Source organism: Vipera berus (genome assembly GCF_964194415.1).
Source record: "Vipera berus genome assembly, chromosome: 2".
In the NCBI taxonomy this organism is placed as follows: domain Eukaryota; kingdom Metazoa; phylum Chordata; class Lepidosauria; order Squamata; family Viperidae; genus Vipera; species Vipera berus.
This window is the reverse complement of record NC_138203.1, coordinates 78,921,127-78,948,326: the sequence shown is the minus strand read 5'-3', so window position 1 is coordinate 78,948,326 and position 27,200 is coordinate 78,921,127. Positions and strand designations below refer to the sequence as shown.

At 39.2% G+C, this 27,200-nt stretch overlaps 1 protein-coding gene across 1 annotated transcript in view; it reads left to right on the top strand.

Annotated features, from left to right (window-relative positions):
• Positions 1-26,986, top strand: part of TTC39B (tetratricopeptide repeat domain 39B) — a 66,154-nt gene extending 39,168 nt beyond the window's left edge. Inside the window, exons 6-19 of the mRNA XM_081321775.1 lie at positions 5,934-6,001; positions 9,481-9,545; positions 11,112-11,217; positions 11,719-11,784; positions 12,611-12,719; positions 14,602-14,669; positions 14,752-14,811; positions 15,808-15,969; positions 16,647-16,738; positions 19,021-19,141; positions 20,534-20,645; positions 21,736-21,853; positions 22,578-22,694; positions 23,959-26,986. Of these exons, the coding sequence (XP_081177901.1) occupies positions 5,934-6,001; positions 9,481-9,545; positions 11,112-11,217; positions 11,719-11,784; positions 12,611-12,719; positions 14,602-14,669; positions 14,752-14,811; positions 15,808-15,969; positions 16,647-16,738; positions 19,021-19,141; positions 20,534-20,645; positions 21,736-21,853; positions 22,578-22,694; positions 23,959-24,055 (1,361 nt within the window). The 3' untranslated portion in view covers positions 24,056-26,986. The remainder of the gene's footprint in view (positions 1-5,933; positions 6,002-9,480; positions 9,546-11,111; positions 11,218-11,718; positions 11,785-12,610; positions 12,720-14,601; positions 14,670-14,751; positions 14,812-15,807; positions 15,970-16,646; positions 16,739-19,020; positions 19,142-20,533; positions 20,646-21,735; positions 21,854-22,577; positions 22,695-23,958) is intronic.
• Positions 26,987-27,200: the final 214 nt, after the last annotated feature.

Below are 27,200 nucleotides of genomic sequence, written 5' to 3'. Positions count from 1 at the left end.
CGGCAGCTCTGCTCTGCCCCGGCCCCCTGATCGACTCCGGGCAACGGCGGCGTCTCCGAGCGATCAACAGAGGCGCCGCGGACCAGCTGGGTGGCGGAGGCAGCGGCATCGGCCACAACGGCGACGGTGAGAGCTCCGCGGGGCCCTAGTCAGACGTCTCCCCACGGGCCTGAACACCAGCGGAGGCAGTGGCGGTGTGGCGCCTCCGACCCGCCCCTGAGCTGCTGCAGCCATCTGGAGTGAGGCCGGCGTCTCCGCCCTTCCTCGGCTCCCTGATATGCCCCCGGGCAACGGCGGCGTCTCCGAACATCAAGAAAGGCGCCGCGGATCAGCTGGATCAGCTGGGCGGCGGAAGTGGCAGCCGTTGCAACTACCCTGAGCAGGACCGGAGTCGCTGCTCTGCCTCGGCCTCCTGGCCTGCTCCTAAATAGCGGCGGCGTCTCCATGGGATCAAGGAGACACCGCAGACCGGCTATGCGGGCCCGATCGACCACCTCCGAGGGGCCTTTGACAGCGGCGCTAGCAGCAACGGCCTGGCGTCTCCGGCCCACCCCCCGAACCGCTGCAGCCGTCTTGAGTGAGGGCCAGCGCCTTGTCCTTCCTCGACCACCTTGACCTAGCCCTAGGCAGCGGCACTTCCGATCTACACCAAGGAGACGCCGCGGACCAGCGGATCAGGGGAGCAGCTATGCAATGGAGCAGCAGCGAAAGCGTCATCAGCGAAAGCTTCTCTAGACCCCGGTCGGCCACCTTTGCCAAGAACCCTCGACGGCAGCACTACTAGACGTGGCGTGGCGTCTCCGGCCCGCACCCTGGGTGCCGACGATGTCTCCGTGCCGACCTTCAACCAAAAGACGCCACGATGCAGCTGATCAGTGGAGACAGCGGCGACTGGACCACCGAGGCCATCATCATCTTGCCTCTACCAGCTCTCAACCCCCCTGCCCACCCTCGCCCCACAGGACATGATGGGCCTGGGTGCAAGCCACGGTGGCAGAGTGGCTTGACCTTACACCTGCAGCCCCATAGAGGTGAGAGCTCTATGGGGTATGCTTCACCCAGAGTGGGTCCTGGACCACCCCCGGAAACAGAGTCACAACCCATCGTGAGAGGATGGGGAGTGGCCTGCTTCTGGGGTTCACCCAGCCAAGTGGCAGTGGCTGGGTGATGGTCCAGATACCCACCTACCCAACTCGACCCTCCTTCCAATTCTCCACCCAGGGGACCGCCTTCCCAAAAAAAACCTGTGACTCTATGCTTCTCCAATATTCGAGCACAGACCTACACGCCCTCAGGAGTTCCCCCCTCTCCTGGGTGCATCCCGCCTACAATACATCGAATCTCGATGACGGGCCCAACCATTGGGCCTCTGAGAGATGGCCAGGCAGGGTCAGGGGCCTCCAGCACAAGTCCAACAAGAGGCCCCTGGTTAAGTTCCTAGCTAAGTTCTTTGTCGGGTTAGGGAGGGGGGCGGGAAAAGACTATGGTTGTTCGGCGAAGGGGGGCCTTCCAACTACCATAGCGCAGGCCAGGCCTACGACCGTTCACGAAGGTGAAGAACGAGGACCAGTCGCCGACAAAGCCCAGTGGCGAGCTGACGAACAGCCAATTCCCAGGATGGTGGGGAACGGCAGAAGGTGCACAAGCAGAGGGCCGTATCGTCACCGGGAGAGTCATCTCCGCTCTGTACAAGCGGTGAGACGCTCCGACCCTCTGTACTTCCACCGAGGACCCGGGAGCAAAGGTGTGCAGCCTCCTATGCTCAGGCTGGTCTACCTAAATGCCAGGTCCGTAGCTAACAAGGCTCACCTTGTTCGTGACCTAGTGGAGAGTGAGCACGCGGACCTGGCTTGCATCACGGAAACCTGGCTGGGCCCAGAGGGTGGTGTCCCTCTGGTTGACCTCTGCCCGCCAGGTTTCCAGGTGCTGCACCAGCCTCGGGCCCATGGGAGGGGCGGAGGAGTGGCAGTAATCATCAGGGAGACCCTTAGCCCGCGAGAGCCCACCGTCCCTCAGATAGCCGGGTGTGAGTCTCTCCTTCTGAGATACGGCCCAGGGGCGCAGTTGGGCCTGCTGCTGGCGTACCTACCACCTAATCGTGCAGCGGCAGCCCTGCCCGAGCTACTCGATGTCCTCTCAGGGTTGGTGGTTGAATTCCCAAAACTCATGGTCTTGGGCGACTTTAACCTACCATCCCTGGGAGGATCGTCCGAACTAGCTCGGGAGTTCATGGCTTCCATGGCGGCCATGGACCTGTCGCAAATAATTTCTGGACCGACTCATGAGGGAGGCCACACCCCCGACTTGATCTTCTTGTCTGGACGGTGGCGTGATGATATCGGTGGGGGCGCCACGACCGTTACGCCCCTGTCATGGACCGACCATCACCTCCTACGGCTAGACTTCCCCTTTGCCACCCCCCGCCGTGGGTGCACGGTGCCAACCAGATGGTACCGCCCTAGGCGCCTAATGGACCCTGATAGGTTCCAGGCAGCGTTTGGGAACCCACATGCACTCCCTGCTCACAGCTCGGCGGACGCCTTAGTGGAAGCCTGGGAAAGGGCAGCCACGGAGGCTCTGGACCGAGTTGTACCCCTGCGGCCCCTGACCCGGCGCAGATCCCAGCGAGCCCCATGGTTCACCGCGGAGCTCCAGGAGATGAAGCGTCGGAGACGGGGCCTAGAGAGCCGTTGGAGATCCAGTCGATCCGAATCCGACCGATTGCGACTAAGAATCCTCACCAGGTCTTATCTCGCAGCGATAAGGGTGGCGAAATCCAACTACTTTTCCACCCTCATCGCGTCCGCAGATAATCGCCCGGCTGCCTTGTTCAGAGTGACTCGCTCCCTACTGAACCAAGAGGTGAGAGAGGAACTCTTACAGGGTCGAGCCGAGGAATTCGGTCAATATCTGTTGGATAAAATCGCTCGGATTCGAACCGGCCTGGACTCCAACTGGGCAGAGTTGGAGGAACAGGACATGGACAGTCTTGTCGACGTCATCTGGGAGGAATTTGATCCTGTGACTCCGAAGGAAGTGGACAGGATTATGAGGAGGTTGAGCTCCTCCACATGCTTACTGGACCCGTGCCCTTCCTGGCTGGCTTATGCAGCTCGAGAAGGGACACGAGGCTGGTTTCTGGCGGTCATCTCTGCTTCTCTGAGTGAGGTTCACTGCCCCACCGCCTTGAAGGAGGCGGTGGTGAGACCTCTCCTCAAGAAGCCCACCTTGGACCCAACCTCATTGAATAACTTTCGTCCAGTCTCCAACCTTCGCTTCCTTGCGAAGGTTGTTGAGAGCGTGGTGGCGCATCAGCTTCCTCAGGTCCTGGATGAAGCGGTTTATCTAGACCCGTGCCAATCGGGCTTCAGGCCGGGCTACAGCACGGAGACGGCATTGGTCGCTCTGATGAATGATCTCTGGAGAGCCCGGGACAGGGGCCATTCCTCTGTCCTAGTCTTATTAGACCTTTCGGCGGCTTTCGATACCATCGACCATGGTATCTTGCTGCGGCGCCTCAGGGGACTGGGAGTGGGAGGCACGGTTCTGCGGTGGTTCTCCTCCTTTCTCCAGGGTCGCTCGCAGTCGGTGCTGGCAGGGGGACAGAGGTCGACCCCGAGGCCTCTCGTTTGCGGAGTCCCTCAGGGGTCGGTCCTCTCGCCTCTCCTGTTCAACATCTACATGAAACCGCTGGGTGAGATCATTCATGGTTTTGGAGTAGGGTACCATCAGTATGCTGATGACACCCAGCTTTTCATCTCAACTCCAAACAGTATCAGTGATGCCCTCGACGTGATGTCCCGCTGCCTGAAAGCGGTCCGGGAATGGATGGGAACAGGCTTCAACTCAACCCGGACAAGACTGAATGGCTGTACGTACCGGCAAGCCAGGATACTCAGATCATTCCATCCCTTAACATCGGGGATGAGTTATTACCCCCTGTTGATAGGGCCCGCAACCTGGGTGTCCTCCTAGACTCGCAGCTATCCCTGGAAGATCACATAGGAGCTGTGACCAAGGGGGCCTTCTCCCGGGTTCGACTAGTACGCCAACTACGACCTTATCTGGACCTGGATGCCTTACGTACAGTCACCCATGCACTTGTGACCTCTCGCCTAGACTACTGTAACGCTCTCTACATGGGGCTGCCCTTGAGAGCCACTCGGAAGCTTCAACTGGTGCAAAGTGCAGCTGCACGGACACTTTTGGGGGCCTCCCGATACTCCCATATCACACCTCTCCTCCGTGAGCTGCACTGGCTTCCGGTTGCCTTCCGAGTGAAATTCAAGGTGCTAACAATGACATACAAAGCCCTACATGGCATGGGTCCGGACTACCTACGGGAGCACCTTCTGCCAACGTCAACACCCCTCCGTCCTGTGCGCTCCCACAGAGAGGGCCTCCTCAGGGTGCCACCGCTCAAGGAATGTCGGCTAGTGGCCCCCAGGGGGAGGGCATTCTCAGTGGGTGCGCCAGCCCTCTGGAACTGCTTGCCTACCGAAATCCGGATGGCCCCCGACCTCCGCACCTTCCGACGCGATTTAAAAACTTACCTGTTCCAGCAGTCCGGCCTGGCCTGATAGCTCTTGGGGTCTCAGTTGTTTTTACTATTGTTTTTCACTATTGTTCAATCTGTATACCTACCTTACTCTGTACACCGCCCCGAGTCCCTCGGGAGAAGGGTGGTATATAAGAACAAATAAATAAATAAATAAAATAAATAAAAATATATATACACACACACACACACACACATACATATATACACACACATACACTTACTATAACATTCCCTAAATTCTGGGCAGTACTAATCTTACAATTTTTAATGTCCCCTATAGTAATTCTTAAGGGCATATGAAAAAAAAATCCCAAGTGAATTATAATTGGGCCCTTCTGGATATAGTAAGGGCCTATTAAATCCATACTTCATGCCCTGCCGCTACATTTTATTGTTTTATAAGAGTGTAATGGCCCATTTTATCATCCCTCATTCACCAAAGTACCCAGGCAATTCTGATCTATTCCATGTAAAATTAAATACACAAACAAGTACTCTGTTTCCATGAAGATGGCCTAATTTAGTTATATGTTTGTCGTTGCATTCTGATTAGTGACCATAGCACAGAACCAATGTTGCTAAGTATTGCCTTAAGTGTATATATGTTGTATACTCTATGTGTCCTTATAAGCCTTTCATTGTATTCGACAAGTTTTTCTGAACAATTTGAATGGATTGCATGTATATCTATATTTTTATAACCAAATACAGTACACATTTTTATATTATTTCTTCTTTATGTTTTTAGAATTTTAAGAACTGCCAAAAGACTTAAACGTCGTCATTATTTTTGCAGGCTCAGTGCTAAATTTCCAAATAAATATTAGTAGGTTCATCCTGTGATTTAAAAACAAAAACACCCTAAACATCTTACACCATCCCAACATAAAAATCTTTCCAAAACCCTGGTTTAAATTTCAGGTACAAATTTTCAAGATGACTTAACAAGCCATGATTCCCTTGACCTTTATACCAGTATTGGCCTGGTTTATGAATTATTTCCAATTTTACTCGGAATTATTTTTATCTATGTAAAATACTTTTAAAAATTATTTGGGATACCACATAATCTAAAAAATGTTTGATTAAAAATAATGTAGATTATAGAAACAATAAAATAACATTAACGTAAAACAAAATAGTTTGCAAAAATAGTAAAAGAACACATATATTCAGTGTTTGGTTAAATAACAGGGAGAAAAGATCACTGGTTAGAAAAATAATACAAAATTAAAGGTTAAAGTAAGAGAAGTAACATTAGTCAATTTAAGAAACAATGTAAATATTTTGTGGAATGCCTTTTGGTTTTTTAGCATTTCTTGCTTCAATGCTGGATACTAAAATATATATACATATATTTCTTTTTTAATAGAGGAAATGCATGCAGAACTCTGTTACGCTGAATGTTTACTGCAGAAAGCACTCTTGACATTTGTACAGGTAATATCATGTACAAGTTATATAGTTTGTGTATATATTGCCAATCTATTGGAATATATAGTATATAGGATATATATACATGTATTATATATTGGAATATATAAAAACGTAGTGTATTCTTGTTTTCTGAAAACCAAATATTTTCTTTGGTATGTTGCTACTGCCTTTCTCAGAGAAGACATTCAAGTACAGATATGGATTGATTAATATTAAGACATGGAGAAATATTAGAAATATTAGAATTTCAGTAATGACAGCAGTTTGTCCATCTACTTATTAAGGCTAATGTAGGATTTGTGAATCTCAGTGAGGTCATCGGGCAAATTACCTTCAGCACACACATCTTTCTGTATTCATGAGATTTTTCCATTAAATATGACAGAAATTTGGAAGCAATAAATTCTGTGTGCATACTATAATGTTGAGAAATATTGTTGCCCAAATATCTTGTATGCAGTTATCACTTGCTTATAAAAGTTTCTCTTGCCAGTTTCTAGAACATTAGATATAACTGTGTTCTTTTTGAGATGTTCTGTCCTGACCCACATTTACATTGCTACCTAGACAAATATTATCAGTGTTTTCCTTGTTTGCTCATGCTTTGGAAACAACCTGTTTGCCTTTCTCCTGAGCAAAATAAACATCATGCTACATTGCCATTCTGTTTCCTATAGTGATAGATGGAAAGACTTTTTAAGGTAAAGGTAAAGGTTCCCCCGCACATGCGGGCTAGTCGTTTCCAACTCTAGGGGCCGGTGCTCATCTCCGTTTCAAAGCCAAAGAGCCAGCACTTGTCCGAGGACGTCTCTGTGGTCATGTGGCCGGCATGACTAGACGCCAAAGGCGCACGGAACGCTATTACCTTCCCACTGTACTGGTCCCTATTTTTCTACTTGCATTTTTACGTATTTTCGAACTGCTAGGTTGGCAGAAGCTGGGACAAGTAACAGGCGCTCACTCTGTTACGTGGCACTCGGGATTCGACCCGCCAAACTGCCGACCTTGTGATCGACAAGCTCAGCGTCCATAATCATGGTTTCTAGACTTCAATATTTTTTTTCTGGTCAAATCTGACTTAGCTGCCATATCCATCCATGTCTTCTTATATGTGACTTTAGGAAAATGTTCTGGGGATTGGGTTCTGTGTTGGAATGCTGGTAACCAACTCCAATTTTGTGGCTCTCAGAGAAGAAATAACATCCTGATTTTGAATATAAATCTCACCATAAGCTTCTATATAATTGTGTATGTAGGATAGCAAAGTTCACTAGCAAAGACAGAATATTAATCAACTGTAGGACATAAATCCTGTCCTACAGTTGATTAATATTCTGTCTTTGCTAGTGAACTTTGCTATCCTACATACACAATTATATAGAAGCTTATGGTGAGATTTACTCCTTAGGTTCCAAAAATCAGCTTGCAAGGGGGCACTCTTTATCAGATTAGATATGGCTCTGATAAAGAACTGCAATAAGGAAAATACAATCAAGCAATAAAGCTAGGACAAGAACTTCTTTGCCTGTTATGTACTGAAATATCACAGCTTGCTAAACAGGCTGCTTGGGGCTTACTGAATCTGGCAACTTTTTTTTTAAATTCCATTTGTATCCCGCCCTTCTCCGAAGACTCAGGGCGGCTTACAAGCTTAGCAGTAGCCTTCATTCTATGTATATGCCTGCTTATTAGGGCTTTCACACACACACACCCCAAGCGGCATTATTACAAAGTCAGCTTAATTGCCCCCAGCAATCTGGGTCCTCATTTTACCTACCTCGGAAGGATGGAAGGCTGAGTCAACCTTGAGCCTGGTGGGACGCGAACCTGCACTAATTGCAGGCAGCTGGTGTTACTTAAGGAGGCATTAGCCCACTGCTCCACCAAGGCTCCTAACCTGATTGTTATTCAAATAATATTTATTTGATAGGAGTAAGAAACATGTCTGGAAGCCAAATCTCTACAATTAAGCCCTCTCTCTTTATCTTCAGTATGTGTGTGTGTGTGTGTGTGTGTGTGTGTGTGTGTGTGTGTGTATACTGCTCAAAAAAATAAAGGGAACACTTAAACAACACAATGTACTGTATTTAATGGTAGGATGTCTTATTTTCTGTTCCCTTTATTTTTTTGAGCAGTATACACACACACACACACACACACACACACACACACACAGAGGGACGCGGTGGCTCAGTGGGTTAGGACGCTGAGCTTGTCGATCAGATGGTCGGCAGTTTGGCAGGTCGAATCCCGAGTGCCGCGTAACAGAGTGAGCGCCTGTTACTCGTCCCAGCTTCTGCCAATCTAGCAGTTCGAAAGCACGTAAAAAATATTAGTAGAAGTAGAAAAATAGGGACCACTACAGTGGGAAGGTAACAGCGTTCCGTGCGCCTTTGGCGTCTAGTCATGCCGGCCACATGACCAGGGAGATGTCCTCAGACAAGCGCTGACTCTTCGGCTTTGAAACGGAGATGAGCACCGCCCCCTAGAGTTGGAAACGACTAGCACGCATGTGTGGGGGAACCTTTACCTTTATAATAATAATAATAATAATAATAATAATAATAATAATAATAATAATAATAATAATAACAACAACAACAACAACAACAACAACAACAACAACAACAACAACAATAATAATAATAATAATAATAATAAGAAGAAGAAGAAGAAGAAGAAGAAGAAGAAGTTGGAAGGGGCCTTGGAGGTCATCTAGTCCAACCCCCTGCTCAGGCAGGAAACTGTTTATGATTATATTCTATTGAAGCTTTTGTATAGTCCTTGTACTGATGGAACTAAAGTATGTGTTCAGGGTCAGACTCTCTATCATTAAATATTTCTGTTTATCAAGTTCATATTTAGGAATATCTTAAAATCAATAGTACAGTCTATTATAAATAAGTAGGATTGTACTTCACTGAAGCTTGATGTAGTTCCTATATTTTCAAGGTGAGCACATTTGATGTGAACTATTAAATAGTTATTACTAATTATGAATCATGTTGCATAATATCGTTCATATACTAAAACTGAAATCATACAGAAAGTGTAGCTTTTTGTGTAAGGATAAATAGAAATTGCTTAAGAATTCAGTTTTCTAATCAAAAGATTTTGGAAACACCAAGCTTTGATGTCCATTATGTTATTATTGTAACTAATATTCCAGTTCTTGTTATTTCTATTATCATTTACTTTTAGCACCATCTAGTGTTATTATATGTTCTTTCAATTTGTTCCATAATGTTTTGTTTCTTAATGATTTCTTTAATGAATTCCCTTGGTTAAGAATAATAACTTTCACATTCTTCTATATATATTTAGGGTATGTGCGTATATGAACATTTAATTTTTAAAGCTATTTTCAAAGTATACATTTTGTAGATATATTTATTCATTTTAAAAATCCATAAATGGGTATGATGTGTATACAACTGTACTATTTTATTCATTATTTACTTTAAAATATATTTTTCTTCCAGGATGAAAATATGATGAGTTTCATCAAAGGTGGCTTGAAAATCAGAACAAGTTATCAAATATATAAGTATGCTTCTATAATACTTCACTTAGGCTGTGTATTATGTCTAATCGTGTTTTATGTTTCAGTAAATTAATTCCCCATCATAGCTTGAAATAGTGGGGAAAAAATTACCTGGATTAAAAAAATTCTATCAGTTTGGCAGTGATTTCAGTCCTGCCCTTATTTGCTCTCCTGTCCTCTAAAAATCATGCCAGATGGATGGATGAAGACAAGAATAGTATATGACTATGAATTTACAAAGATAAGCCAGAACAAAACATAAATAATAATGATAAATCTATATCTATATCTATATATCTATAGATATAGCTATATAGATATGGATTGTTTTATATTGTTCTGATACCAATGGTAATTGCTTGTGAATTGCTTTCTATTGGCAAATCATTTCCATACCTTTATCAAGAAAACTGCAGGGATTAAGCTTGGCTCAGTGGCATCCTTATTGCTAATTGCAAAGGTTGTGGCTATATCATATACTAAGCAGGGCCACAAGATAGCTAGGGTTACTTCCAATCGTGGTTCTGCCATTTAAAGTACAAAAGTTATTATATATAACTATAACTATATAACTATATAACTATATAACTATATATATATATATATATATATATATATCTTGAGTATTTTGAACACCTTGCCGGTTCAAATATGGGCCAAATCTTTTTGCCTGTATCAGCCCAAACTCAGGCCGTCCACAGGCGGTAGTCGCAACTGCGACAATCATTATTTTGCGTAATTTTTTGGGGGGGATTGCTAACAAAGAATTAAAGGGAGACTGATATAGCTATTTCAAACTTATTTGTTCTCATCAGTCAGCCACACCCTTCTGAGATTCAAACCTGGGCTGATTGCACATTAGGCAGTTGTTTTAACCTCTAGGCCACAGGCTCTTTCTCACTTTTGTCAGCTGCGACTACCGCCTGTGGACGGCCCGAGTTTGGGCTGATACAGGCAAAAAGATTTGGCCCGTATTTGGGCCGGCAAGGTGTTCAAAATGCTCAAGACATATCTCCCCTGCCTCTTCCCTCCCCTATGCAATGTGCAATCAGCCCAGGTTCGAATCTCAGAAGGGTGTGGCTGACTGATGAGAACAAATAAGTTTGAAATAGCTATATCAGTCTCTCTTTAATTCTTTGTTAACAATCCAAAAAAATTACGCAATACACGCACACACACTTGTTATAAATAACAAAATAAATAACAAAAGTTATTATAGAAGAGACACAATGTTTTGTTTTTATATTAACAAGTAGGATATTGGGTTAGACATGGGGGAAATTATGCAGGTGTGCTATGGATATGAATGAGTCTACAAAACAATATGAGAAATTATAAGCTCCTGATTGCCATTTCCCCCCATATCATCTACCCATTTAAATTAGTTAGGGATTGTAGCTAATATGAGATTGTGCGGCCCAAAACAATTCTTCTTCAGTCAGTGCAGCCCAGTCAAGCGACACCCACGACGTAGGGTATAGTATGGTAAACTAAATCGCTGAAATAATAGTTGTTCATATTATCATTGCTGTTATCTAATTTAGCATGATTTGTTTTGTTAATCAAAAGGGAATGCCTTCAGGCTCTGCAGATGACCCAAAGCAGCAAAATCAGGAATGAAATATTCCACCAGTTTGAAGGGGGTGTACAATTAGGAATAGGAGCTTTCAATCTGGTATGAGCATTCCTTCCAGTGTGTAATCTAACTTTTGATGCATGAGCTATTTAAAATTATATTGTGCCTTTCAAAACCTTATTGTGCTTTCATTATACCCTGTACAATTTTAAAAATATCTGTACATATACATTTTATGGTTTGTGGTTTTATTGTGTTACTTGAATGCAGAACTTCCTGAGGGTTTTTGTGTGTGTGTGTGTGTTTTAATTGTTTTAGATTTATGTAGTTATTCCTCTTACCATGATTCTCTGCAGAAAAGTTTAAACAAAATTTACAATATAAAACCATTAAATCGTATAATTTGCTACATACACTTAAAAAAAGAAATGCTGAATGTAAAAAATATAATATCAAGTCATCTGGACTTTACTAATGTTATCTGAAGGTTGTGCTGAACATTTTTAAAGCTATTAAGCGATAACTTTTAAATATTTTTGTTTATCCTTCTGCATTAAAAACGGATGGAATCTTTGTTTTCCCTTTTTTTTGTTTTTGCAGATGCTGTCCCTTTTACCAGGGAGAATTCTCCGACTTCTTGAATTTATTGGGTTTTCAGGCAATAGGGTATTAAATTTAATTTCTATTGTCATATGAATTTTTAAAACAGCTCACTAGCTCTGCTTGTCAGGAGAGGAATAAATAATTGATGCATCTGGATCATCTTCAGATCTCATTGACTATCTGATTATAGGGATATGATATGCAGGTGTAAAACGTGACACAAAGTATTTAAATCTTTAGTTTTAAAATCTTCAGTATTTTTTTTTACTATGGCTTTTAATAAAGCAGATTTTACAAATAATGGAATATAATGGCTGTCACTTAACTGTTAGCAAAACTATTCTATTAACAGAACTTACCCTTTGACTGCTTTCTTTGTTTACTTTCTCTCCTTTCTCCACCAAACAATCTATATATTTCCTCTCTGTCTCCTCTTTACTGTATAGCCCTGTGCCTGAAAGTGGAGAGAAAACAACAGTGTAGTCCACACTGACCCCACCTCTCTCCTGGGGGTGAGGTGTGCAGGCTTAAGAGGGGCCTTTATGTGCAATCACTTGAACACAAAAATAGTGGCATTTTGATCCATGACCCTCTTTTTTTAGGTTGTGGATCACAAGAGAGATTTGAACTGACGCTTCAGCATGAGTACAAATCTTTACATGATCCACAACCTAAATAAAACAGGGTCATGAATCAAACAATATTCAGTATGTTGAATAATCCATGGGATGTACATCACTTCACTTGCAAATGATACTGGCACAGTTGCAATTCTACCAACTGTGTCATACAAGTTCCTTTTTTGTGTCTTTTCTTGAAATAATTTGTGTTCGTAAAAACGATAAGACTATTGTGACTTAACTTTGTACAATTTTGTGGCTGTTGACAGGAACTTGGTCTTCATCAGTTACGGGAAGGAGCTTCTGGTCCCAGTTTACGAGCAGTAGTATCTACTTTTATCTTGTTGCTATATCACTGCTTTGTTTCATTAATCCTTGGTAAGACTTAAAAATAAATACCCAGCTGAAAAATAATTTAGCGTATCACAAATTCTAATATAGTTCTTAATATTTATTTGTTTTATTTGTTTGTATTTTCAGCATAACTAGTGGCTATATTTACAGTATAGAATGAACTTAAGTTAATAAATTAGTTAACATTAGTGGCGGTCGTGCTGACCCAGTTAACTATAGTCTTGATAAAAGAAGGGAACAAATTGTTCTACATAGGATGAAAAGTTCCTGCTCCCATGTTTTTTGCTATTTTAACTTCATTTGATAGAAGCCAAACTGTAGCAGATCTTTGGAGGGAAATAAAGTAAGAATGACAAAGCAAAAAAATATTCACTTATTTATAATTAAAATGTAGGATTTTTATAAACAATAGCATGATGAGATTTGGAATTAGGCATGCCAGTTTGAATCATTTTGATGCCTTTCAATTCAAAGCATTTATATTATTAGGAATTCAAATAACATTCAGAGAATGCAAATTAAATTAGCCCTGAACTTCCTATCAGTTATGGTAATGTTAAGAAATGAATATCTCATATATCAAATCAATTCATATTTAACATTTGCTTCAGATGTTTGGAAAAATTAGAAATAGTTTTTTTTTGTTTCTGATCTTTTTTCATTTCTTCATTCACTTTTTGAAGATAAAGCAGTTCCATCAGTATACAGAATGGGAGATAAGAGATTTTTATAGAATTGCATACCTAAATAATTAAAACTCCATTACTGCTGAAGTTATTTTAATAAAGAATAGATTAAAAGTTACAACTTAATTTTAAAGAAATTCAATCATTGATTCATAAATTATCTAGATGTCATCAAGGAAGAGACATCTACTTTAATTTAAAAGCAATCTTATATAAAAATTCATATGTTAAAAAAACAGATTCTTTTGAAAGTAAAAAAAAACCTGTGGACAAATAATTACAGATCTGAACTCAAATGTCTTTGAAACATTTTATTGCAAATAATTCTTATCATCCCAATGTTATTTATTTTAGATTTAGTTAAATTAGGTCATTTATTAACTATATGAACAACAGTTTTTCTAATTGATCATCTTTCTACATAAATGTTGATTCTGGATAGAAAAATAATACCTGTGCTTTGAGAATGAAAAATTTTCATTTCCTTTTGGCTTTATTCCTACTTCGTCTTTCATTTTAACTGTGGCCCTAATAGTTTTATTTCATTAAAAAAAGCAAGAGAAAAAAATAAATCATATTTAAGCATTAAATCTGGAGGTTGGCTTTAAAAAAAACACCTAATGTTTGATTTCAGCATAGTATCTTTCAGTGTTCTGCTTCAAGATGAATGTCTTCCTGTACTGCAATATTTTACTATACAAGTTGTCCTCGACTCACAACCACAATTGAGGCCAAAGTTTCTATTCACCATTGTTAAGTGAATCATTGCAGTTGTTAAGTTAGTAGTGGTTAGTTGGTTGTGGTTGTTAAATGAGTCTGGCTTCCCCATTGTCTTTGCTTGTCAGAAGATTGCAGAAACTGATCACATGATCCCAGGACACTGCAACCATCATAAATACATGCTAGTTGCCAGGTATCCAAACTTTGATCATGTGAGCCTGGGGATGCTGCAGCCGTCATAAGTATGAAAAATGGTCCTAAGTCACTTTTTCCAGTGCTATTGTAAATTTGAATGGTCACTAAAAAAACTTATAAGTCGAGGACTACCTGTTCTATGACAACGTTTATTACATTTCATTAAAGTAGGCTTTCTTCTAATATTGTTTTCTAATAATACTACATATTAAGTATTGTTTTCTAATAATACCATATATTGATTAACTTGTATGAATCTATAATATAGCCATCAATGCTGAGAGAGGATGTTGATATTTCCATAGGAACAGGGGAAGCCAACCTCCTTGAAGCAGAGAGACTTCTTCAACCTTATCTTCAGAAGTTCCCAAAGGTTTTATTATTTCACATTGTTAAGTATTTTTAACTACGGTTAACATTTCTACCTCACTAACAAAGTTGCAATCTTTTTCAAGGGTGCCCTCCTTCTGTTTTACGATGCCAGAATCAACATACTGCAAGGAAATTTTGAAAAGGTAAAACTGAGGTTCTGTGTTACTTATAAGAAAAACGTGCTCCCGTGCTTAAAAAAAATCAAGAGAAAAAATGGGAAGAGAAAAAGAAAAGTTGAGCACTGTTTGATCAAATGCTCATAAAGATCAACTTCAGTAATAACATTTCAGAGTGGAATGAGCCCCCCCCCAAAAAAAAACACCACCCAGCTGTTACTCCACCAAGTTAGGGAATATTAATAGTAATAGCAATGTTAAGATTTACTTTCATAAGAAGCAAGTCCTCATATTTTCAGTTTTTCATGTGAGATGGCAAACCCTCATAAAAGTTTAACCTAGGTAAGAATCAAATATACCAATTCCTTGCTTGCTAAATCTGACCATTGTTGTAAAGCCTTGGTGGAGCAGTGGGCTAATGCCTCCTTAAGTAACACCAGCTGCCTGCAATTAGTGCAGGTTCGAGTCCCACCAGGCTCAAGGTTGACTCAGCCTTCCATCCTTCCGAGGTAGGTAAAATGAGGACCCAGATTGTTGGGGGCAATAAGCTGACTTTGTAAAAATGCCGCTTGGGGGCCCCCGAAAGCCCTAATAAGCAGGCATATACATAGAATGAAGGCTATTGCTAAGCACATTGATTTGTGCTTCTTAGATTGTAAGCCGCCCTGAGTCTTCGGAGAAGGGCGGGATATAAATGGGATTTTTTTAAAAAAGCGCCCGTCTTAAAACTTGTATACAGACTTATTTAATCATCGGTTAATTAATATCCATTCCATCTATCCACACATAACGCTAAATTGTAATTGTGTGCTTGAATATTCTGAAAATATTCTGAGTCCTTCGGGAAAGGGCGGTATATAAATGTAATAAAATAAATAAAAATAAATGTAATAAAATAAAATTATGAACCATAAAGCTCATTATATTCTTTAAATCTATCTTTTATATCAAAAGAAAATAGAAGGCCATAATTTGAGAAGTTTTCTTCCTGTGGTTTGATCTTTCTCTCCCTTTCAATTCCAGGCTGAGGTCACATTCCAGGACAGCATTGCAGCTCAGCAAGAGTGGAAACAGATGCAGCATCTCTGCTACTGGGAATTGATGTGGTGTTATTCCTTCCAGCAGAACTGGCTTCAAGCATACCGGTATGCAGATCTGCTTTGCAAAGAAAGCAGGTGGTCAAAGGTAAATGGGTAACCCAGTACTGTTGTGAAGTGGTGAGAACACTCCATGCTTACACAGTATGCCATAATACAAGCCCTCCCTGTGTTAAATACTCAAATGCCATTCAGCTTGACGTTGATTTAAATGAAATGGTTAATTGTAACTGATTTTTAGCAACTGGGAAATTGACAAAGTGGAAATTACAGTAACAACCACTGAGAAGAAAATTGCTTTGCTAGACCACTATGCAACAAATTCCACGTTTATGATTCCCCCCCCAAAAAATATGGCCCCTTGCTTTTTCCTATGTCCTCATTCGGATTGCAAAAAAGAGCATCTTAAGCATGGGCATTTCTAAAAAGTCACAATTATGTCAAAATTATAATGAATTACTTATGATGTCATCAGGAAAATGACACAACTGTGTACATGATGTCTGACACAAGTACATAATTAGAGACGCTAGTGGTGTCATGAATCTGGGTCATCTATTGTCTCCCCTTTTGCTTATCACAGATACCCGGGCCTTGTGTAAGGCAAAACCTTGACGGTAATTTTAATGAAACAATAATTTGGTTTAATAGCTCTGTAATCACTCAGTGTGTACAAGGAAATGACTGTGTAATAAATCAGGCACGTTGTACGAAACTATACATGTATATCAAGAGATTGAATAATTTTTATTCTATTTTGTCTAGGCAATATATGTGTTCCAGAAAGCTGCCATTTTGTGCATGCTTCCTGATGCTGATGTGAAAACAACAGGAGAAGATATTGTAGCTTTGTTTCGGTAATACTTTTCAAAAGAAAGGAATTTATTTAAAGCTTAATCTTCAAAGCTATATATCTTGAAATTTTCATCTTTTTTCCAATTATCATTGCCTCAAACCTGCTCATCTGAGAAAGAAGTTTGCATTTATAACCTTCTGGTTTGTGAGGGGTGGCGGAATTCCTTCCCTATGGGTTTGCTATAGAGTTTCCTCTGCCATGTGAATTTATATTCTAGAGTGAGAGATGGCATATAAAATAAATTCTAGACATAAGTCTGTATTGTTGTTGTTCGTTGTTAGTTGTGAAGTCATGTCCGACCCATCGCGACCCCATGGACAACATTCCTCCAGGCCTCCCTGTCCTCTACCATCCCCTGGAATCCATTCAAGCTCACGCCTATTGCTTCAGTGACTCCATCCAGCCACCTCATTCTCTGTCGTCCCCTTCTTCTCTTGCCCTCAATCTTTCCCAGCATTAGGCTCTTCTCCAGTGAGTCCTTCCTTCTCATTAGGTGGCCAGAGTATTTGAGTTTCAACTTCAGGATCTGGCCTTCTAACGAGCAGTCAGGGTTGATCTTCTGTAGGACTGACTGGTTTGATCGCCTTGCAGTCCAAGCGACTCGCAGGAGTCTTCTCCAGCACCATAGTTCAAAGGCTTCAATTCTTTGGCGCTCAGCCTTACTTATGGTCCAACTTTCACAGCCATACATTGCAACTGGGAAGACATAGCCTTGACTATACGAAGTCTGTATTACACTTAGTTAAAAAGTGTTCTAACCACTCCTCTTCCAACCAGTAGCTTGTCTTAATTATCTAGACATAATTAGTTCAGTTTTCACATCCAAAGGGAGAAATCTGCTTCTAATCTGGCATGAACACACATTTGGGGAATCCATAGTGCACCTAAAGACTGCACATATCTGTTACTGAAATCAGATTTTTTGCTCCATTCTGCTAGAATTATGCCCAACTTAATTTTTAAGACCTGGCAAATTAGCTTCATTATAGTCAAATACTTGGACTTCCTTGCATGATTTTTTTTATATATCATCGATCAGATTCCATAATTTGGCCCTTACAAATTATACTGGGGATACAGTTGCATGTAATTCAACGGGATTTGCCACATTTGAAAATAGATAGGCAGAAGACATCTCTTAGGGACTTCTGTTCTTTCCTCGTACAGTTTATGGTTTATTAGTAGGTATCCTTTAACAATAATCTTAATATCATTGTATTTTCCAAATATACAGAAAGAGTCTAAAAAAGGATTTTTCATTTTTTATGTTGTAACTTTGGAAATAAATGTTTAGAGTTGCTAGCGTGGAAGCATTTTGTAAAGCATGCTTGGAAAGCTTTTGGTCTACAAGACAATAAGCTAAACACTGTTCACAAACCTGCTTTATTACTGGGATTTACATGAAAGATTTCAGCTCATTGCTGGACAGGCTTCATCTAAACATCAGATTAGATGCATTTTTTGATCCTTTTCCCTTTCCTGTGATATTCTCTTTTGTTCTTGGTCTCCTGTCTCTTTCATTGCTTTCTTGCAGATTTTTGAGATGAAGTTCCATTTAGTGTTTAGCATTTTCATTTTCTATACCTGTATATATAGCTAAATATTCCATAGTGAGGTCCTCCTAGCTGATGATGCCATAATTATGGAATTCTGCTAGGGTTAGCACTGATCTTTTAGAGCAGGGGTGTCAAACTGGCGGCTCGCAGGCCGGATATGTCAAGCACAGGCCACACCCACCCTGGCTCTACAAAGGCAAAATAGTTGTAATACGTCACGATAAGTCACGTGACACGATCAAGTTTGACACCCATGCTTTAGAGCAACCTTGGCAACTTTAAGATGTATGGACTTCAACTCCCAGAATTTCCCAACTCTCAGAATTTTTTCAGAATATCCTGGCTGGGGAATTCTGGGAGTTGAGGTCCACATGTCTTAAAATAGCCAAGATTGAGAAACTCTGCTTTAGATTTTTCTGCCCTATTTAAAGACTCATTTGATCATCCAAAGTTTCATTTGATCTGTGTTGTTGTGTTTGTTGTACTTTTATAATTTTAATTTGCTATACTTTTCTATGATTCGCTTCCATTTTTATTTCTAAAAATACACAGCAGGTCACACATATTATACATTAAAATTAAAATACCCATCTATTATACAGTATTATACAGTAGAACTTGTTATAGGTTTGGGATTGCTGAAATAGAATTGGTAAAGCAAAAAGGCTTAATAATCAACAATATGAGCTTTTCATGTCTAAAGAAAGTACTGTTTTTCTTCTTACAGGCAAGTAGAAGGCCTAAAGCAAAGAATTGCAGGAAAATCTATCCCAACTGAAAAGTTTGCTGTGAGAAAATCACGACGTTATGGGACCACTCCTCCTGTGAAACTAATAGTGCCTGCTCTGGTATTTACAGCAGATTTACTTCAATCATCTTTTGAGTGACAGAGTAAATATGTGTTTGTGTGTATGTATTCTTGTACATAACCAAGGAAAATTAGATTCCCATTTGGCTTTAACCTGGAAGCCCTAATTTATTTATTAGATAAAAGCACAGAAGAAACCTATCTATTGACATTTCCTGAATATTGCTAAGATAAATCTAGAAATATGTAATCTTACTGGAACTTATATACCAACGTACCATAGTTTGCCATGTGAGTTATAATATTTCCAACTCTTGAGAGGCTAGATGCTGAACATAAATTATTAGCAAATTGTGCAGAATATATTTTCTAATTAATAATGTAACATGTCTGCCAAGATCATTCAATAAAACTTTGGAGATACATAGATACAGGATCTATCCAATTTCAGTCTTTGTTATGAGCCAAGTTATATAATAAATATTAAAGGAAGCATCTACAATTTACAGGCTGCTGCAATTATAATCAATGAGATCATATTTATAAAATATTTTATCATTTTATATTTCATAAATATAGATTCACGCTGCAAGGAAATTATATGAGTATTTGTATACTTACATTTTTTATTTCAATTACCAAACAGGAAGAGGTTCAAGAGGGCAAATACAAAAATTAAAATCTGGCACTTTTACTGAAAAAGTATTAATTTTTAATTTGCAATTTTTCATGAAGTGTATCATCTTAACAGCTGCTTCCTTTATATTAGTATTTGCTTTTCAGCTAGATTCAAATAATAAATTTGTTACATCTTAAAGTTCTACAGTTAATTTACACTGAAAGAAATGTTAATGCTAAATGCTAAACAACATCACCCTGTCAACAAAAGTGCGTATAGTCAAGGCTATGGTCTTCCCAGTTGCAATGTATGGCAGTGAAAGCTGGACCATAAGAAAGGCTGAGCGCCAAAGAATTGAAGCCTTTGAACTATGGTGCTGGAGAAGACTCCTGCGAGTTCCTTGGACTGCAAGGCGATCAAACCGGTCAGTCCTAGAGGAGATCAACCCTGACTGCTCTTTAGAAGGCCAGATCCTGAAGCTAAAACTCAAATACTTTGGCCACCTAATGAGAAGGAAGGACTCACTGGAGAAGAGCCTAATGCTGGGAAAGATTGAGGGCAATAGAAGAAGGGGACGACAGAGAATGAGGTGGCTGGATGGAGTCATTGAAGCAGTAGGCGTGAGCTTAGATGGACTCCAGAAGATGGTAGAGGACAGGAAGGCCTGGAGGAACATTGTCCATAGGGTCGCGATGGGTCGGACACGACTTCGCAACTAACAACAACAACAAAACAACATCTAGCTTTATTCAGAATAAATAGATAACTTATTGTAAATAAGTACTTTTTCATTCAATGGCTTCTTTTTCTCAGGAAATGATGTATGTCTGGAGTGGGTTTTCAATTCTTGGAAAGAGAGCTGACTTCACTGAAAATATGTTAGTAACTATTGAAAAAGAAGAAACTCTCTTAAAAAATGAAACTCGTGAGTTTTACTTTGGTTTATAAGATATAAATTACAAAACAAATGTAACTGACTTCGAATATTTAAATATCCTATGAAAAAAGACACATTTGAAGGCCTTTGAATTCAATGAACCTATATTGGGTGCCATACTAAACAGATCCCTGTTCTTTTCATGTACTCTCAATTCTGATGAATCCATAGAAACTCACATTGATAAATCCTACTTTTGCACATTGCTTGTGCTTGATAACATTAACAAGGGCCCTATTTTTACACACACACATTTAATCAAAATTTTATTTAGAAATATTAATAAGCAGAGTTTTCCATATTCTGCTAGGGGAAAAAGCCTCTTGTTAACTATACTTTTCACTCTTTCATAGGTTATATAGTCTTAATTTAGTCTGCAGTAAATATGAAACAAGAGAAAGGTTTGTTGTAACAATAGATGTTGGTTGATCCTGTGTGGTGTGGATTTTAAAATTCCAAATATGCAGCAACTTTATTATTGTTGCAAATAATAATAAAAAAGATTGTGAGTACAACAGGTATATGGATTTCAAAGCAAAACAGTTGATGCATTTTGCTTTAACTTTTTATTACAGGCAGCAAATGCAATAAAAATATTATTCAGGGAGATCCTGTATCAGCTAAAGTGTCATATATCTCAAGGCTGTATAAATAAATGCAAAATAGTATTTCAAATATTAAATTCATTTTTAGCAATTAATAGCAATTAATAGACCTATTTTCATGATTTCTCACATATTTAATACTGTGCCTGTTTCCAGAGCTATCATTTTGACCAATAATTGAATATGAATTAATGAAAGGAAGTGGGAGAATGGTAGATGACTTTCTTTATTTTGAAACAGTTATTTCCAGTAAAAAGATATACTTTATAGATATTATGCTTTATGCTCAAATAGAATAGAATATTACCAAACAACATTTTTATTAATGTTGTTACTTTATATAAAAGTTATTAAATATTAGATTTAAAAAATTAGATATGAAAAAATAGTTAACTAATGATGGTATTCGACGATTGTATTCACAACCTTCCTTATAATAGCTGTAATTTGAAACTCACATGTTTCGTTTTCAGATCACAATGAATATTACATGGATGATGTATGTTTGTTACAACTGCTAAAAGGATTGTGTTTGAAGCACTTAGGAAGACTCTTGCAAGCAGAGCTCTGTTTCAGCCAAGTTATTCAAAGGTAAAAATTGGGAACAGAATTTTAAGATAGAATCATCTTCAGCAACACAGAGAAAATTCATTTGAATACTTCAATTAAAAATCATTAGAATATAGCGGACATTTTATATGACCAGTTGAGCAATTGAAAGCTTTCCCTGGATAGACACCAGCCAAATGGATCATGAAACTTCTGCAGATGCAGAGATCCTTCTTTTCACCTGGTTGCCTTCTATTGGAATGTAAAACTATCCTACCATAGTACATACGTATGGCTTAAGGAAGGCATAAGGTAGCTAATTTTAACTGGTAATTTTTTCTATAGATATATTCAAAGAAAAAGAGTTTCAATAAACCTTTTTAGTAAAGGTAAAGGTAAAGGTTCCCCCGCACATGCGTGCTAGTCGTTTCCGACTCTAGGGGCCGGTGCTCATCTCCGTTTCAAAGCCAAAGAGCCAGTGCTTGTCTGAGGACGTCTCCGTGGTCATGTGGCCAACATGACTAGACGCCAAAGGCGCACAGAACGCTGTTACCTTCCCTATTTTTCTACTTGCATTTTTACGTATTTTCGAACTGCTAGGTTGGCAGAAGCTGGGATGAGTAACAGGCGCTCACTCTGCTACGCAGCACTCGGGATTCGACCCGCCAAACTGCCGTCCTTCTGATTGACAAGCTCAGCGTCCTAACCCACTGAGCAACCTTTTTAGTTGCCCTTAATAATGATATAATGTCCCTTTGCATTTTAGTGAGAAGCAGTTAAAGTATGATGCCTACTTAGCTCCATATTCAATGTTCGAGTTGGGTCTTCTATATAAACAACAGGATGAAAGAGGAAAAGCTGTAAGATTTATAGAAGCTGCAAAGTAAGTAGTAATTATTTTATACAACTATAATCAATAAATACACAAAATTGATTTCAGCTTACCTAATTAGCATAGTTAATTCAAAATATCTTGCTGATTGAAAAACATGAACAGGAAACATTTCTCTACTCAGTTCTTGACACAAGAGATCAAACTTAATTTGTTGCACAAATGCCAAAAGTACAAAAGCAATGGGGCTGGGGAAAACAATTGAAGAACACACTCTCTGAACTGAAAATAGGAGAATTGACATAAATTTGAAAGGTTTCTTCTAGAAGATCTTGTAAATCAAAAAATGACCGTCTGATTACTAGGAAATTGAAACTTGGGTATTTGAGAGTAAAAATTAAGGTGGGATTTATCTGTACTTGAGCAGGAACTAATAGCAAATATTGGATAATGAGAGTGGATTAGGACAAGGTATAGTCTAGAACAAACATGTCAAACACAAGGCCCGGGGGCCAGATCCGGCCCGCAAAGTGGTTTTATGTGGCCCGCGAAGCCATCCTAGAAACAGTGAGGGAACGGCTCCCACTCCTGCCCAGGCCCCCATAGGCACCCTTGATGCGAACGATGTAGAGCTGGCCATGCCCACCCAGTAGGCCACGCCCACCCAGGCCATACCCACCTGGCCCCCTGAGGGCAACTGCAATGCTGATGCGGCCCTCAATGAAATTGAGTTTGACAACCCTGGTCTAGAACAGTGTTTCACAACCTTGGCAATTTGGCAAGATGGGTGGACTTCAAGTTCCAAAATTCTCCAGCCAGCAGCATGCTTAAAATTTAAAAGATAACAGGTAGTCCTTGACACATAACAGTTTGTTTAGTGACCGTTCAAGCTTACAACAACACTGGAAAAAGTGACTTATGACCACTGTGGCATCCCCATGGTCACATGATTTACATTCGGATGCTTGACAAGTGGTTCATATTTATGACAGTTACAGTGTCCTGGGGTCATGTTTTGTGACCTTCTGACAAAGTCAGTGGGAAAGCCAGGTTCACTTAAGAACTGGCTTACTAATTTAACAACTGCAGTGATTCACCTGAGAAATGTGGCAAGACAAATTGCAAAATGGGGCAAAACTCACTTAACAAATTTATCACGTAACAACATAAATTTTGGGCTCAGTTGTGGTCATAAGTTGAGGACTATCTGTAAAATATTTCCACTGGAAAAATCTCATCCACAAATTTCTCCCTTTGATTTTATTGGAGTAGTGCGGGGTGGCAAATGACCAAGTAACTGAATGTTCTTTTGTAGAAACAATTACAAGGACTATTCCATGGAATCCAGGTTACATTTCAGAATCCATGCAGCACTTAGCAGTATGAAAGTGACTCCTGCTCCAACACCATGATGCCTTCTGAGGTCGATGTATAACATGTCTGCACAAGTCAACGTTTGAAAGCCTACAAAAATCATGTAAATGATGTAACAAAAAACGTAGTTTATATTTTCTATCATTTGTGATAATTGAATGTCTGCCTCATCATTGTGAATGCTTCTTTTTTCTATGGTTCACTTCCATGTGTCTGCTTAACATTTTAGACAAAAGGTTATTTTGTTTATGGAAAGATTAATGCTTGACAATAGGGGAATATTAAAAATTGCTGGTACAATAAAGAGTAATTCCAACAACTTATTTTTTTATGGAAATACTAACATTGTTTATGCATGAAAGTGTACGATACATTTGGTAATAATTTCAGCATTGCATAAAAGCTTTTTATTTCTGCAGTACCTTTATTATGTAATAGGATTAACAAAAAAAATTGGCTGCTGGTAGCCTTAGACAATGCTGTATCTGGATTTGAAGCTTAGTTTTACATACCAAAGACTGAATTACCGTATTGTAGCCAAAATAATGCTTCAAGTCATCTCATGAATGTTAACTTGCATTCAGTGCAATATCCTGAGCCTCTCAAAATAAAGTTAGGAAAGGACTTTGAGCTTTCTTGGATAACCTATGAGTGTTTTTAAAATATAGGAAGAAAGTATTTCTGAGTGATAAGGGTTATAGTAAAGCCAAAACCAAGCAAAAGAAATTTCAGGTTTTGTTCTATTATATCTACTTAATTCAGCAACCTTACTGGGAATTCACTATAAAAATAGGCAACTAACGTACTGAAGATTCTTATGCCCCTCATTAACATTGGAGGTCAGCAGGTTTGATTCTATTTTCTTCCATATATTGTAGCAAAATTCTTGAATTCTAATTTCATATTATTTATGGGATGGGTATCCGTAATGGTTATTTAGCATATTACCTTGATCAGATTTTGAAAAACATTTTGCAGTAACATTAAATATTTTTATTGTCCATCTTAGTCTCTCATTAATATATACATATTTTATGTTGCAGTATTTTATGTCACAGAGCCTGCAGCAAATGATCATGTTTGAAGGCTTATAAATGCTACCTGTCCAGATTTAGTGTTTTTCCATAAGAATAAAAATGTGACTAATCAAGAATGTCTATTTAATTACCATAACTGTCTATGAAAGATATTTATTGGTTTCATACACACTATAAGCTGCTTGAAATTTGTTTTTTCCTCGTCTTTCTCTTTCTGTATTTAAATTATCAGCTGCTAAATAAATGGAAAAGCTGGGCTTTTGATTGTCATGGATGCACAAAGTCCATGTTCATAAGCAGTATAGGAATACGGGGATGTTTTTTTTCTAAATTTCTTATATGAATGGGTTTTTTCCCATTAGCTCATTACAATTGACATTTTACTTCTTAATATATTTTATTCTGCTACATCTTTTCCCCATCTATTCTTTTACTCAGTTTTTATACCTTCCAGTTTGAAGAAAAGCACACTTTACTTTGTATATAATTTTCCAACATGCTTATACTCAAGCTAAGAAAAGAACTAGCAGTAAAACCATTTTTTTTAGCACATGTGGCTTTTACACTTTTAGTCTGTGTGACACACAATGCATGGTTAATATCTTATTTCAACTTGTTACAAATTTTAAGTGTTTAAAAATAGATTTAATTAGTTCTTGCCTAGGGACCTCTCATATATCTAGATCAAAAGTATTCTTCATTTATCATTACAAATTGGCATTCTTGTGTGTGTTTCTTTGTCTAGAGTTTCCCATCCAGGACTCCTTGAATGTCACTAGGTTACTTATTAATTTCTGTTAGACAAGAAAATGTAAATGTAAAAAATGTAATTTCTAGATTTAAAGAATTGAATGTTAAACATAGGGATACAGTTAGGCTTACATCTGTTTTATTCCAACATAATTTTGCATTAAAATATTACAACTATTCTATGGTTATAATCTCTATATTAACGCTGATTCTTTTAGCGTCGTGTTGCTTAGATACCCATATTCTGCATTGCTCCTTTACTAAGAGCTAATTGTTTCCACCTTCTGATAGGTGGACACATTAGAAACACATTATATGTTTTTATAAAAGAAGTTACAAAAGGACTTCACTGATGTAAGTTATAGTAGTAGTGATTCCCATTTGATTTGCACTTTTACCGAAGCCAGGAAATAATACATTAAATAGATTTAGAAATTTTGCTATTTGTAGCAAAACAGTCCAGCTTCTATCAAAACAACAATTCATGCTCTGGAACTGATTTTAATATTGGACTACTGTGGATGTAATTGCGATTTTTCTTGTCTTGTTTGCACTGTATTTTGTAAAGCTGTCTGAAATTAGTTTTAAAAATTGAATAAACTAAAATACGTTTACCGGTACTTGGAAACAAAGCTATTTTGGTTAAGCAGAGCTTAGTTTAAGTATAAATAGGATTTAATGTTGATTGCAGTATAGCACAAAAATTACAATAGCGTAATTGAGAAGAATTTGAAGAGAAATTATATCTAATCCTTCATGTGAGTTGTCAAAAGTTTTGTTATCCTGCCTTTCTGTGATAGGCAACAAAATAAACATATGTATTTAAATAATTCTGCAGAGATAAGTGTTTCCTTGACTAAATAAGTTGCACATTCAATTGCAAGAAAATTGCCAAAGTATTTTTAGGAATGTGATGGTATATTGAAACTATAAATAAATAAATAAACAAACAAACAAATAAATAAATAAATAAATAAAATGTTTTCAACAAAAGCTTTCACACATTGCTTTGCTTTTCTCTCCTGAATACCTGCAAATGGAGTCCGTAGAACATCTGACAACAAACAAGAACTGTTCAAACTGGGTTTTTTTTTCCTTTCACAGTGTTTAGCATTTTAACAATATTCAGTAAGCAGTAACATTGCTAAAACTTAGTGTCAGCGACAATGCATGTTAAAGCTGTCCTCTTTGATGACAGGATAAAACCTGAGCCAAACAGAGCTACCAGTCTTAGGCAGCCAAAACCACATGGGTTAAGGGCCTGTGTTACAGTTGCAATTGTAGTGATAGTTTCTTGAATATTCCTTGAAATGGCCATGCACTCCCTTGATAGCTAGTGGCCTTGTTTGCACATGCACAAATGGGCTACGCAACCCACCCGGCCCTAGCGGCCTGT